The sequence below is a fragment of the Penaeus monodon genome, chromosome 13 (genome assembly GCF_015228065.2).
Source record: "Penaeus monodon isolate SGIC_2016 chromosome 13, NSTDA_Pmon_1, whole genome shotgun sequence".
Classification (NCBI taxonomy): domain Eukaryota; kingdom Metazoa; phylum Arthropoda; class Malacostraca; order Decapoda; family Penaeidae; genus Penaeus; species Penaeus monodon.
This window is the reverse complement of record NC_051398.1, coordinates 8,111,028-8,123,527: the sequence shown is the minus strand read 5'-3', so window position 1 is coordinate 8,123,527 and position 12,500 is coordinate 8,111,028. Positions and strand designations below refer to the sequence as shown.

The 12,500-nt window shown below is 39.3% G+C and overlaps 1 protein-coding gene across 1 annotated transcript in view; it reads left to right on the top strand.

Annotated features, from left to right (window-relative positions):
- Positions 1–11,272, top strand: part of LOC119580095 (hemocyte protein-glutamine gamma-glutamyltransferase-like) — a 19,927-nt gene extending 8,655 nt beyond the window's left edge. The window contains exons 6-15 of the mRNA XM_037928015.1: positions 232–367; positions 689–915; positions 1,197–1,398; positions 2,667–2,776; positions 3,894–4,038; positions 4,387–4,552; positions 4,825–5,005; positions 7,759–7,895; positions 8,319–8,556; positions 8,839–11,272. Of these exons, the coding sequence (XP_037783943.1) occupies positions 232–367; positions 689–915; positions 1,197–1,398; positions 2,667–2,776; positions 3,894–4,038; positions 4,387–4,552; positions 4,825–5,005; positions 7,759–7,895; positions 8,319–8,556; positions 8,839–9,117 (1,821 nt within the window). The 3' untranslated portion in view covers positions 9,118–11,272. The remainder of the gene's footprint in view (positions 1–231; positions 368–688; positions 916–1,196; positions 1,399–2,666; positions 2,777–3,893; positions 4,039–4,386; positions 4,553–4,824; positions 5,006–7,758; positions 7,896–8,318; positions 8,557–8,838) is intronic.
- Positions 11,273–12,500: the final 1,228 nt, after the last annotated feature.

Here is a 12,500-nt window from a genome sequence, read left to right as displayed (position 1 = left end):
GCTAGGGCAAGAGAGTGGACAAGATGATGATGGATTCGATTTATGTAATATATTTTCTAATCGAAATTATATAATCAAATGTTCATTCGTACGTAATATATCGCAAATATTGAAAATAAAACTTCAAAACCAATTCACACTTTCGAAATAAAAAAAATAAAATAAAAAGACAAATAAACTACCTCTACCTCTACATAACACTCCTATGACCTCTGACCTCTGACCCCGTAGGTGCACATCCCCGCCACCTGCCCCGTGGGTGTGTGGCGCTGTGTGGTGGAGACGGCCACCAGGAACTACCCCAAGGCGAGGACGCAGTATCGCGCTCCCGAGGACATGTTCGTCATCTTCAACCCCTTCTGCAGAGGTCAGGAGAAAGCCTAACGTTTTTGCTTTTTATTATTCTAGTATTGTATTCTTTTATTAGCATTTTATTTTTTATTTTTCTTCTTCTCCTTCTTCATATTAGTCACTTATGGCAAAAAAGAAAAAGAATCGGGACTGTTTGACATGTTTCGTTGACAAGTGCGAGTGAATCGAATCGCATTTGAAATACGTTAAAACCAATCGTTTTCAAAACCCTGCCTTCCTTCCTCTTCTCTTCCTTCGTTCCTTCCTCCCTCCCTTTCGTCGTGTCACGCACCCCCTCTTTCCCTCTCTATTCCTCTCTCCTCTTTCTATTCCTCAGACGACGCCGTGTACATGGAGAACGATGCTCAGCGTAGCGAATTCGTGATGAACGACACTGGCAAGGTGTACCTGGGCGGCTCCAAGAACACCCACGGCCGCCCATGGGTTTACGGCCAGTTCGATGACTGCGTCTTGCCAGCTGCTTGCGTCCTGCTGGAGATGTCTCGCCTGACCCATGCTGAGAGAGGCAACCCCGTGAAGGTGTCCCGCGCCCTCTGTGCCATGGTGAGGGCAGGCTCGCACTCCGTCTTCTGTTTCTCTTACTTATTTTCTCAATTTTCCCTTTGTCCTTTTTTTTTCGTCTTACACTATTCATTATACGTTTTGAAATAATACAAGTAATAATACACACCTCATATGGCAATCATTTTCATCACCATCCACACTATCACCCTCAACACCCACACCATCCTCTCACCATCCACACTATCCCCATCCCCATCCACACCACACCATCCCCTCACGCTATCTCCCCCTCACCACCCACGCCTCCTCTCCTCCTCCAGATCCAGTCCTCAAGGAACCACCGTCGAGACTACGAGGACACAGACGGCATGCTAGAACCTTACTACGAGGACGACCATCGCGGAGGCCAGAACCCCCACCTCTGGACCGGTTCTGTCAAGATCATCGAGGAGTTCTTGTGGCAAGGGGCGACGCCTGTCAAGTTCGGTCACTGCTGGGTCATGTCAGCTCTGCTCACGACGTGTAAGGAGTGAAAAGGGGGGCTTGTGGGGGTTGGGGGTTTCCTGAAGGGTGGGGGAGGTTCTCTCGGGGGTTCTTAGGGGTTCTCTTGGGGATCTTGATAAGGTTGGGGGGTTTCCTGAAGAGGCTCGGGGTTTCATGAGAAGGTTGGGGGTTCCTGAAGAGGCTCAGGGTTTCATGAGAAGGTTGGGGGTTTTCTGAAAAGGCTACGGTTCTTTAGTAAGTGGGAGTTTCTCTAATGATTAAGGATTCTTTGCGGGAGTTTCCTGGAGGATTGGAGGTTCCCTTGGGGTTTGAGGTTTCCAGAAGTTTTGGCAGGAGGATCCTTGACAAGGTGTGGGTTAACCTAAGGGTTTAAAATTTCCTTAAAGACTAGGATTTCACCACGATGGATGGAGGTTTCTTAGTAATATGGAGGTGTTTCCCATGGAGTTGGGGTTTAGGTACCTCTCTTAGGGGATTCTTTCGGGTTTTAAACATTAAATGGGTTTAAGAAGCTGAGCTGTCAATTAGTTTAAGATGATAATTCTTATATTCTTTTGTGTTATGTTATTGACCTCTATTCGTTTGCATCTTTCTCTTCCTTTTTTCCATCTCTATGTTTGTCAATCTCTCTATCGATCCATTTATCAATCCGTTTATCTCTGCCATGTACCTGTCTATCTACATCTTTTATCTATCTCTATCTGTCTCCTCTATAAATTTTCAACTATAGAATATATTACATAGAAACCACTCTCTGATAATCTTTATCTTTCTATTTATCCATCTATTCTATTTGTTTATCTATCTGTTTCATTATTTATCTCTTATCTCTTTTCTATTTATTCATCTATCTATTTTTCCCTTTTCCTACTTCTCATTCTCTCTCACTCGCTTCAACTTTTTGATAACCTCTAATTAGATTATATGTATCTGTCTATCTATATATCCATCTATCTACAGCAATCTGTCTATTTGTTGAACCCTCTATCTATCGCTCTACAAGAATATATCTATTTATCTAACTCTCTATCTATCAATCTACTTATCTATCTAACTATCCACATACTTACCTACTCACCTACCTACCTACCTACCTATCTATCCATCCATCCATCTCTTTTCTATCTATTCATCTATCTATCTTTCCTTTTTCCTACTTCTCATTCTCTCTCACTCGCTATCAATCCACCTACCTAATTATGCACCTACCTACTTCCCTGCCTCTCTACCTTTCTTTCAATCCCTCTATTCATCAGTTCTCTTACTCTCTCTTTCTCTCTCTCCAGTCCTGCGTACCTTGGGCATGAGCGCTCGCCCAACCACAGTGATTACGTCAGCGCATGAGACCCAAGATACCCTCACCATCGACCGTTACGTGGATCGCTTTGGTGATATTGTGAGTATGGTGTTATTGTGTTATTGTGTTATGGTTCTTGTTTTTTTTGGGGGGGGTTGTTGGTTAAACTTTTTTTTTTTAGGGGGAGGGATTTTTTTTTTGATTTGTTGTTCTGTTGTTGTTATGAATTGGTGTTTTATATGGTTTTGCCTGTCTAATTGGTTAGTCTTTTATTTGTCTTTCTTCCTTCTTACTGATTTGTTCTCTCTCCCTTTCTCTCTCTCTCTCTCTCTCTCTCTCTCTCTCTCTCTCTCTCTCTCTCTCTATATATATATATATATATATATATATATATATATATATATATATATATATATATATATATATATATATATATATTTATTTATTTATTTATTTATTTATTTATATATATATATATCACTATCTATCTAACCCAAACGCAATATTTGAAGTAGAATTTGAGTTAAAAATCCTGTGCATTACAGAATCTTGCTTTCATAATGTAAATCGACACTTCCCCGTGCAATGAAGAGAGAAAATATTTAATATCAAATTTTTATCTCTTGGACATGTAGATCAAAATTACATTTCTTAAGCCTTCCCTCACATACTCTTGAATATGAAGAATGACAAAGACAGTGTTTGTTCTCTTGGTGAAAGACACGTCATAATAATGTGTCTTTGAATTCTTGTTGGCAAAAATCAGAGGAAAAAAATCGTTATTACTCACACTTTTTACTAAGCCAAAACTTTACAGATTTTTTAAATCTCTCGTTTTCTATTTCATACAGCAAATGTAAACTATTTGAATATTGCTTTCATATATTCCACGTGTCTGTATTTTCTTCTACTTAAGAAAAATTATATGACTATGAATATTTCTGATTTACTTTTATTGCATATTGCTTAGTCTTCCTCTCTATCTATCTATCTATCTACCTATCTATCTATATCTATCTCTCTGTATCTACCTATCTATCTATATCTATCTATCTATCTCTCTTTCTATCTGTATTTGTCTATATATCTGCCTATTTACTATTTATTTTTCCCGTCACTCGTATATCTATTTATATCTCTGTCTATTATCTCTTACTCCTCTCCCTTTTCCTTTCTCTTTATATCTTATCTTATCTTATCTCCTAATCTCCCTCAGATCGAGCGTGGTCCTGGGCGAGACCAGCCTGACGCTGTGTGGGCCTTCCATACCTGGTGTGACGTCTGGATGACTCGACCTGACCTGCCCTCAGGCTACTCGGGCTGGCAAGCTCTTGACCCTGCCCGCTCATACTTCAGGGATAGTGAGTATAAAATTTAACTGAAAGTAGATAGTAATTAGAAGAATACGTAGTGGGTAATTAATCGTCTTCACTGTCACAATATTCACTTTTAAATGAAGGAAATGATTGATTATCACATGAAGGAAGTTACTCACCAGTGAGGAAAATACATATCCACTTTTAATAAATAAAAAAAGAAGAAAGTCCCCCAAGAAAAGGATGATGATGATAATAATAATAATAAGACGAAAAAAAATAAAAAATATTAATGACCTCATTCTCTCTCTTCCCTTCACTCTCCCCTTTCCCTCCCTCTCTCTCTCCTTCTCTCTCCCTCCCGCTTCTTTCCCTCCCTCCTACACCCACCAGGGTACTCAAACGGCTGTGGCCCATCGTCTGCCGAGGCGGTGAAGAAGGGAGACGTTGGTTACTCCTACGAGACCTCCGCCCTCTTCTCCGCCCTCAACACCTTCGTCAGATACTTCTACGAGGATGATGACTCCGAGTGGGGCTACACACACTACAGGCAGTACAGGTAAACATGGGGAGAAGGAGACTGTTCTTCTTTGGGTTTGTTTTGTAATGTTATTTGTATATTTTTTCTGTTGTTATTACTGTTGTTGTTGTTGTTTTGTGTGTGTTATTTTCTCGTTTCTGCATTGTAATTCCATGTTCGGATATGCGTATATACAATCCGTGGACATGTTCTGTTCTTTGGATTCAAGTGCTTATAGAGAAATAATTATTACCCATAAGACCGTGCAAGCCTAGTGCCACTCTGCCTAACCCCCTCCCCTTCCCCTACAGGTTCCCAATGTGCAGGTCGATAATGACCAAGGCCGTAGGACGCCACGACGACGACGGCGAGGGTGACTGCGAAGATGTTACGAAGACGTACAAGGACATGGAGAGGTCCGAGCCAGAGAGGTTCACCGTCTTCAACGCCTGCCGGGGAATGAGGAAGGACCACGTCTACTACGATTATCAGGTGAGGATGAGGGTGAGAGAGGGAGGGAGAGAGGGAGGGAGGGAGAGAGGGAGGGAGGGAGAGAGGGAAGGGGTGAATGATAGATGGGAAGGAGTGAGGGAGTAAGTATGATAGAGGGAGGGAGAAACAGAGAGAAGGGGTGAGTGATAGATGGGAAGGAGGGAGCAATAGAGGAAGGGAGTGAATGATGATAGAGAGAGGGAGTGAACGATGATAGAGAGAGGGAGTGAATGATGGTAGAGAGAAGGAGTGAATGATAGAAGGGAAGGAGGAAGTGACGACGTGAGTGATAAAGGAAGCGAATGATGACATAGGGAGCGAGTGAACGATAGAGTAAGTGAATAACGAGTAAGTAGCAAAGTCTGAAGAAAGGAGGAAGCATGACATAGGATGATTAAACAGATATACGACAAGGAAAGCGAAGTGAAAGGGAAAGACGAGAGAAGGACTTAGTGATAGACATATTAACACCCACTGTACAAGCGTGACTGGCAGACTCGATGATAACTGGAGGTTTAATTAGCCTGCCTAATTAATTTGTTGAATCAGTCTTTCCTTCAGTAAATAATGTGCATTGTGTGGCGATATGTCTTGTATTCTCCCTTTGAAGTCATTGTAATAAGTCGTAGATATTTTATTTATTGACGATGATAATAAGCAATAATAATAGTAATAGCAATAAGAACAAGAATGAAAGTAATGACTATACACTGATGATAGTAATGATAATGATAATGATAATAAACAATGATAATCCTAACAATAATAATAATAATGACAATGATAATGATAATGATAATGATAATGATAATGATAATGATATGATAATAATGATAACAATAGTAATAATAATAATAATAATAATAATAATAATAATAACAATAATAATAATATATCAACAACAATAAAAAATAATAATGAATAATAAGATAATAACAATTATATAATTTACATTAATATTACTAGAAGCAATAACAACAACAACAACGATAATAATAAAAATAATAATAATAATAATAATAATAATAATAATAATAATAATAACAATAATGATAATGATAATGATAATAATAACAATAATAATAATAATAATAATAATAATAATAATAATAATAATAATAATGATAATAATAATAATAATAATAATAATAATAATAATAATAATAATGATAATAATAATAATAATAATAATTATTATTATTATTATTATTATTATTATTATTATTATTATTATTATTATTATTATTATTATTATTATTACTATTATAAAAACAATAATAATAACATCAACAATGATAATGATAATAACAATGATAACGGTGATGTCCTTAACAATAAAAAAACAAAAAATCGTCAAATGGGCAACCGAACAATGAAAGTCATACAAAAGAAATATTTATACATATCATTTAATCATCAAAAAAGGTATTTGTTCTGATTACCTTTCTGAAACGAACGTGCACACTGCTTTAGTAAACAACAAATAGCATATATCAAGGGGCAGGCGCAGGCTTTACCGTAATGATGATATAGATAAGGGGGGGGGAATGTACTAAAATCGTGTATTTACTTCGCTTGACATTCGAACTTATATTTTTTAATGAGGACAGAATATCTCAGTGACTGGCATTGATTGGCAGATTTATTTACTTTGTCATTATTATATCCTCGTTAGTGCTTCCTTTGAACCGTCAGCAAGGGGTTATTAATAGCCTCGTGTCTTCTTGTATTACTTTTCATCTGAGGGTGAGGGTGCAATTATTTACCATTAATGGTTTATAATCTTTGTGTCAATGTATTTTTCGTTATCTTTTTTATTACGACATTTCCTTTATCATTTTTTTTCTTCTTTCATCTTGCTATTCGTCTCTTTTTTCTCCCCTTTTCCTTTTTTTCATTCTCTTTTTCTCTCCTTCTCTCTCCCTCCCGCTTCTGAGTGATCTCCCTTTCCACTGGCTTTCTGTAGTCTTTCATTTTCCTTCCATTATCCACTTCCCTTCTATTTCTCTCTCTTTCCCCCCCCCCCCTGTTATCACCATTATCCCACTTCTTCCCCATTACTATTGCTCCTCCATTTTCTTCTTCTCTTACTTCCCCTCATCCCTTCGTCCCTTATTCATTCATTCATTACAGCTCGTCCTTCTTTCCTACGTCTATTTTCAACCCCCCCCCATTTCCCCATCACCCCATCCCTCCCATCCTTTACGCTATATCCCTCCCCTCTCTCCCACCCCTTCACCCCAGAAGTCAAGTCAAATCCTCTGTCACCCTTCATCCCCCTCCTTTCTTTTCCCCTCTTTTTCCTTCCCCCTTACTTCCTCGCCCCCTTCCTGCCATCTCAGTCGCCCCCACCCCCTTTAAGTCAGGTGCTGAACCCCTTAAACCCCATCTCCTTACCCCCCCCCCCTACAACCCATCCCACCCACTCTCCATTTCCCATTGTCTCTTCCTCCCCTACCTCCCCTCCTATCCCCCTATCTCCACACACCCTCTCCCACCCACCCCCTACCCTCACACATTCTCTCGCTCCCACCCACCCCTATCTCCATACATCCTCCCCCCCCCTACCGTCACACATTCTCTCGCTCCCACCCACCCCTATCTCCATACATCCTCCCTCAACCCATCCCCCGACACATTCTCTCGCTCCCCCGCAATACTAAGAAAGGAGAGGTGCTGAACTGCTACTCGTCGTCCCGCCTTCCCTCCCTCAGAACCAGTACCTGAAGCAACTCTTCCTCCTCCCCCCCCAGGACCAAGGGAGCTATGACGTCACCTTCGAGCTCGTGGACCCTCAGCGTGTGGCCGCCGGTCAGAGCATGACAGTCACTTTGCAGGTCCACAATAATTCCAGCGAGACACGTACCGTCCAGGCCACCATTTCAACCAGGTCAGTTTAAGGGTCCTTCTTGGTTCATCTTTGGACCGTTTTCTTTATTTGAGTTTGTGATGTTTTTTTTTTTTTTTTTTGGGGGGGGGCGGGGGCTTTCTCCTCTTCTTCTAGGTTATTTAGGAGGGATTTGTGTTTTTCGACTTTTTCGTATTAATTTTTTTTCTTCTTAGTTTTCTTTTATTCTTTATAGTCAACTGGGGAAGTTGGAAATTCGTCTTCTTCCTCGTCTTGACTCTTCTTGTTTTTCTCTTGTTTTCTGAGTCTTCTTCACTCCCTTTGGTCTTGTTGTTTTCTTTCTTCTTCTTCCTTCTTTTCCCTCGTCTCTGTATAGGTGTCTGTACTTTCCTCGAACTTACCAGTAAGACGCGGGCAGAGCACCCAGCCTCAGCACCTAACATCCCTTGCCCTCACCCCTGCCAGGAGCGCCTTCTACACCGGAGTGATGGGCGCCCACCTGAAGCGCGTCACGGGCCAGTTCACCCTCGCCGGCGGCCAGCGTGACACCCTCACACTCAGACTGGACGCCTCCGAGTACCAGGACCGCCTCGTGGACATGGGCTTCATCAAGGTCACGGCCTCAGGCTTCGTGAACGAGAACAAGCAGTCGTACATCGACGAACACGACTTCCAGTTCGAGAAGCCGAGGATGAGCATCGAGGTAAGGAGCTTCGTTCGTCTTTTTGCTGTTCTTGTTGTTGTTCTTTCTTTTTACCCCTTGTTACCGTCATCATCAAAACGTATTCATTTTAATATTCTAAGAGTGTCTGTGATTTGACATGCGTTGGGCCTTCTGTGGTCATTTCCTTCACAATAGCTTTAACGAATGGACGATCGGACAACGTCTCGTGACTCACACTAATACCATCTATTATTGCTCCCTCCTCCTTCCTTCCCTTTCCCCCTGGCTCCCCCTTCCCCTGCCGCCCGCCTCCCCCCGCAGGTGGCAGAGTGCCAGGTCGGACAGGAGTGCACCGCAACTTTCTCCTTCAGCAACCCCCTGGACGTCCCCCTGACGGACTGCTTCTTCAGCATGGAGGTCGGCGGCGCCTGCAGGCCCAGGACCATGCGCGTCAACCGCGAGGTCCGGCCAAGGGAGACCTTCACCTACACACAGACCTTCGTTCCTCGTCGCTCCGGGGACCGCCGCCTCGTCGCCGCCTTCACCTCCAGGCAGCTCCACGACATCACCGGCTCACGCAAGCTCACCATCCGCGACTAAACGGACGGCCTTCCGGTGGCGCGAGGACGAGGAGAAGGAAGAGGTCTCGCTGGTGTGGATCTGCCCTCTCTTCTTTTCTCTGATATTCCTTTTCTCAACAACAACCCCCTCCCCCTCCCTCCAACCCCCAATCCCCACCCTATCACACCCTCCCTCCCCCTTGAAAGCAGCCTGATGATAGCGAGGTAAGCGATAACCATCACTTTTGAAACACGCGATGAAAAGATGGCTATTATCATTCAAACAAGGGAAGGAAAACCGCGAAAACAGAAGAAATATCCGAAGAAAAGACATAAAAAAACGCGTCCAAGCCAGACCTGCGTCCTGAAGACAGACGCTGACGAAGACGCAGCAGCAGCAGCAGTAGACAGAAGAAACAATGATGACGAAAAACAAAACAAAACAGGGGGAGAAGAACGAAGAAAAACTAAAATAGAAACGAGCCAAATACCAAAAAAGGAAAGAAACAAAAAGATAACAAAAGCAGACAAGTGTGAAGCCCTATGACCACGCAACACAAAGTCTCCTGCAGGACCATGTAAGGAGTTTATCAAACGCCATCGTTATTTTAGCGCCAAGTTCACGAAATGACACCAGCAGCTGTGCGCGAAAGAAAGAAAGAGAAAGGGGAAAAGCGAAGAAAGCGGGCGAGACAGAGAGAAGAGAGAAAGACCAAAGGGAGGAAGAGTGCGAGAGGCAGAGCGAAGAGCAAGAGAGAGAGAGAAAGAGAAAGAGAAAGAGACGAGATGAAGAAATGCGAAGGGGGAATAAACGAAACCGCAGAAAAATGAAGGATAGGGAAGAGAGAAAGAAGGAAAGAGGCAGAGAGAAGAAAGAAAAACAGGAGTGAGCAAGTGTAAGACAACGTAATATACAGAGAAGAAAGCAACAACCAAAAACGAATGCAAATTCAGTAAGGCCTATAGCTGATACTCGAAAAAAAAAATGTAAAAAAAACACCCACACATTAAGGTTTCAGAAAACGACCTAGCGAACATATAAACACAAAAAAAAACTAAAAAAAAAAAAAAATCAAATAGGTATATACATCTAACTCTTAACAAACAACATTTCTGTAAAATTTGGGTTTCATCGTCAAAGAAGATGCTTGGTGCATTACTTACGTAGACAAAATAGGTGATGAATACACAGATTTACAGCAGTAGTTATTTTTCTTTTCTTTTTTTTTTTCTCTCTTAATTTTTGGATCTTAGCGCACCATAGACAGACAATAGGAGAAACGAATAGGCCTTTTTTTATTATTATAGCACACTGGTACTGTCAACACCAAACACCATCGCGCTTAAGGGATAACTTTTGTGAATAACACCATTTCTTAATTTTTTCCCCATATGTGTAGGTATACTTCAATTTACTCTTCCACAAAAAAAAAAAAAAAAAAAAAAAAAAAAAAAAACTAAATATAATAAATAAACGAAAATATATACATTATATATATACAACAAGACATAACACAAAACAAGAATACTAGTGTATTGATTATCATTGCAAAAGAAAAGTTGACGACTATATGCATGGTATTGGACAGTCTCGAATCGTTTTCTTTCAAGCACAGCCTTACTTCATAGAAAATGGTCACAGTTTAGAGCATGTACTTAGGTATTCACACGTTAATCACTAAATTCAATATTGTCATGTAGGTACCGGAAGCTTGGAGATATGGCTATGGGGACGTTGATCTTGTGCTGCATCTGAAGGAAAACAAACAAAACTTTTCAGGAAAAAAAAGAAAATATGAGCCTGCTCGGCATTTTCATTGTTGTTATTGTCCTTTTCAGAACGTCATATATATATATATCTTTTTTATATAGATATAATATACACTACCTTCCCATGGAGAACCCATATCTCCGATCCCCATAGTTAAGTATATGGCGGTTTTCAGTGTAGAATTACAATGTAAAGTGGTTGTGGGACGATAGATACGCCAAACGATAGTATTTTCATCTCTTTCTCAAACAATGGTTTAAAAAAAAAGTCCTTTTTTTTATTATTTCTTTGTCCACCTACCTGTCCGCCTGCTTGAATTAACCCCAGGTCCGTTCTCTCGCTTGATAGACTTTTATTGGTGTAAATTAGGTTCCCTAGACGAGATGGACTACGATAGATCGACAAATAAACCTCTTCAGCAGCAGTTATGTGTTTGTTGTCTTTGTCCTTATGCTTACCTTTTTTGTTTTTGTTTGTATTAATTTTTATTTAATTATGATTTCTTTTTTTAGGTGATTTTTTTTGTTGTTGTGTTGTGAAAATAGAGAGCGATTGTGGATTTTCTTTGTAAATGCTGAGAGGTTGGTTCTTACTGAGATCATGTATTTGTTTGTTTGTTTTCGATTTTCCAACTGTATCGCTCTTCTATATATGATGAAATCTCAGCTAATCTTTTTTTCTCTCTCTCTCTTCTTTCAATAATTTCTTCTCTTTTTTATTCTCCTTCTTTCTTTGTTCTTTGTCATATCTCTTATTTTCAGTTATTTATTGCACTTGTTCTTTATCTTTGTTTTAGAAAATTGATTATATATGATTTTTCTTAATGATGTGGTCATCGTTATCATGTATTTTTTAAATGTTTCCCTTTCTTCTTCCTCTTAATAAGAATAACTGCATTTGATTTAATTTTTTTCTTTACTATATTCTCTAACTTTCTTTAAAATTTTCTTTTCTTTTCTTTTTTTTGCAATTTTTTGGAACTTTTTTAATGTAGTTTAAATAAGAACAAAATGTGACAAGGTTGATATAACTGTATTTGTTCATGTTGGTTATTATTGAAGCAGATAAAAAGATAAAAAAAAAAAAAAAAGGTTCATTATATTTATTTTCATTTATCAGAACATAACCAAATATTTTCTTAAAGAACATAGTAGTGACAATGTAGTTTTTTTTTCTAAACTATGAGAGAAAAACAAAGACACTTTATCTGCACTGAAATGAGAGAAAATCCAAAATGAAATAACACAACGGTAGACTGTACATATATATTTCGTGAAGTAGAGAATGATTAAGAGAAAAAGAAAAAAAAAAAAAAAAAAAAAAAAAAAAAACAGTAAAAAAGAAAAAAAAAAAAGAAAAAAGAAAAGAAAAAGAGAAAAAGAAAGAAATTTTTAACAAAAAGAAGGAAAAAGAAAGAAAGAAAAAAAAAAAAAAAAAAAAAAAAAAAAAAAAAAAAATATATATATATATATATATATATATATATATATATATATATATATATATATATATATATATAGAGAGAGAGAGAGAGAGAGAGAGAGAGAGAGAGAGAGAGAGAGAAAATACAATTAAACAAATACAGCAATAAGAAAATGTAACGCAATTCGACTTATCATAGAAACTGGCCAAGGATTTTATATGCTGCATTC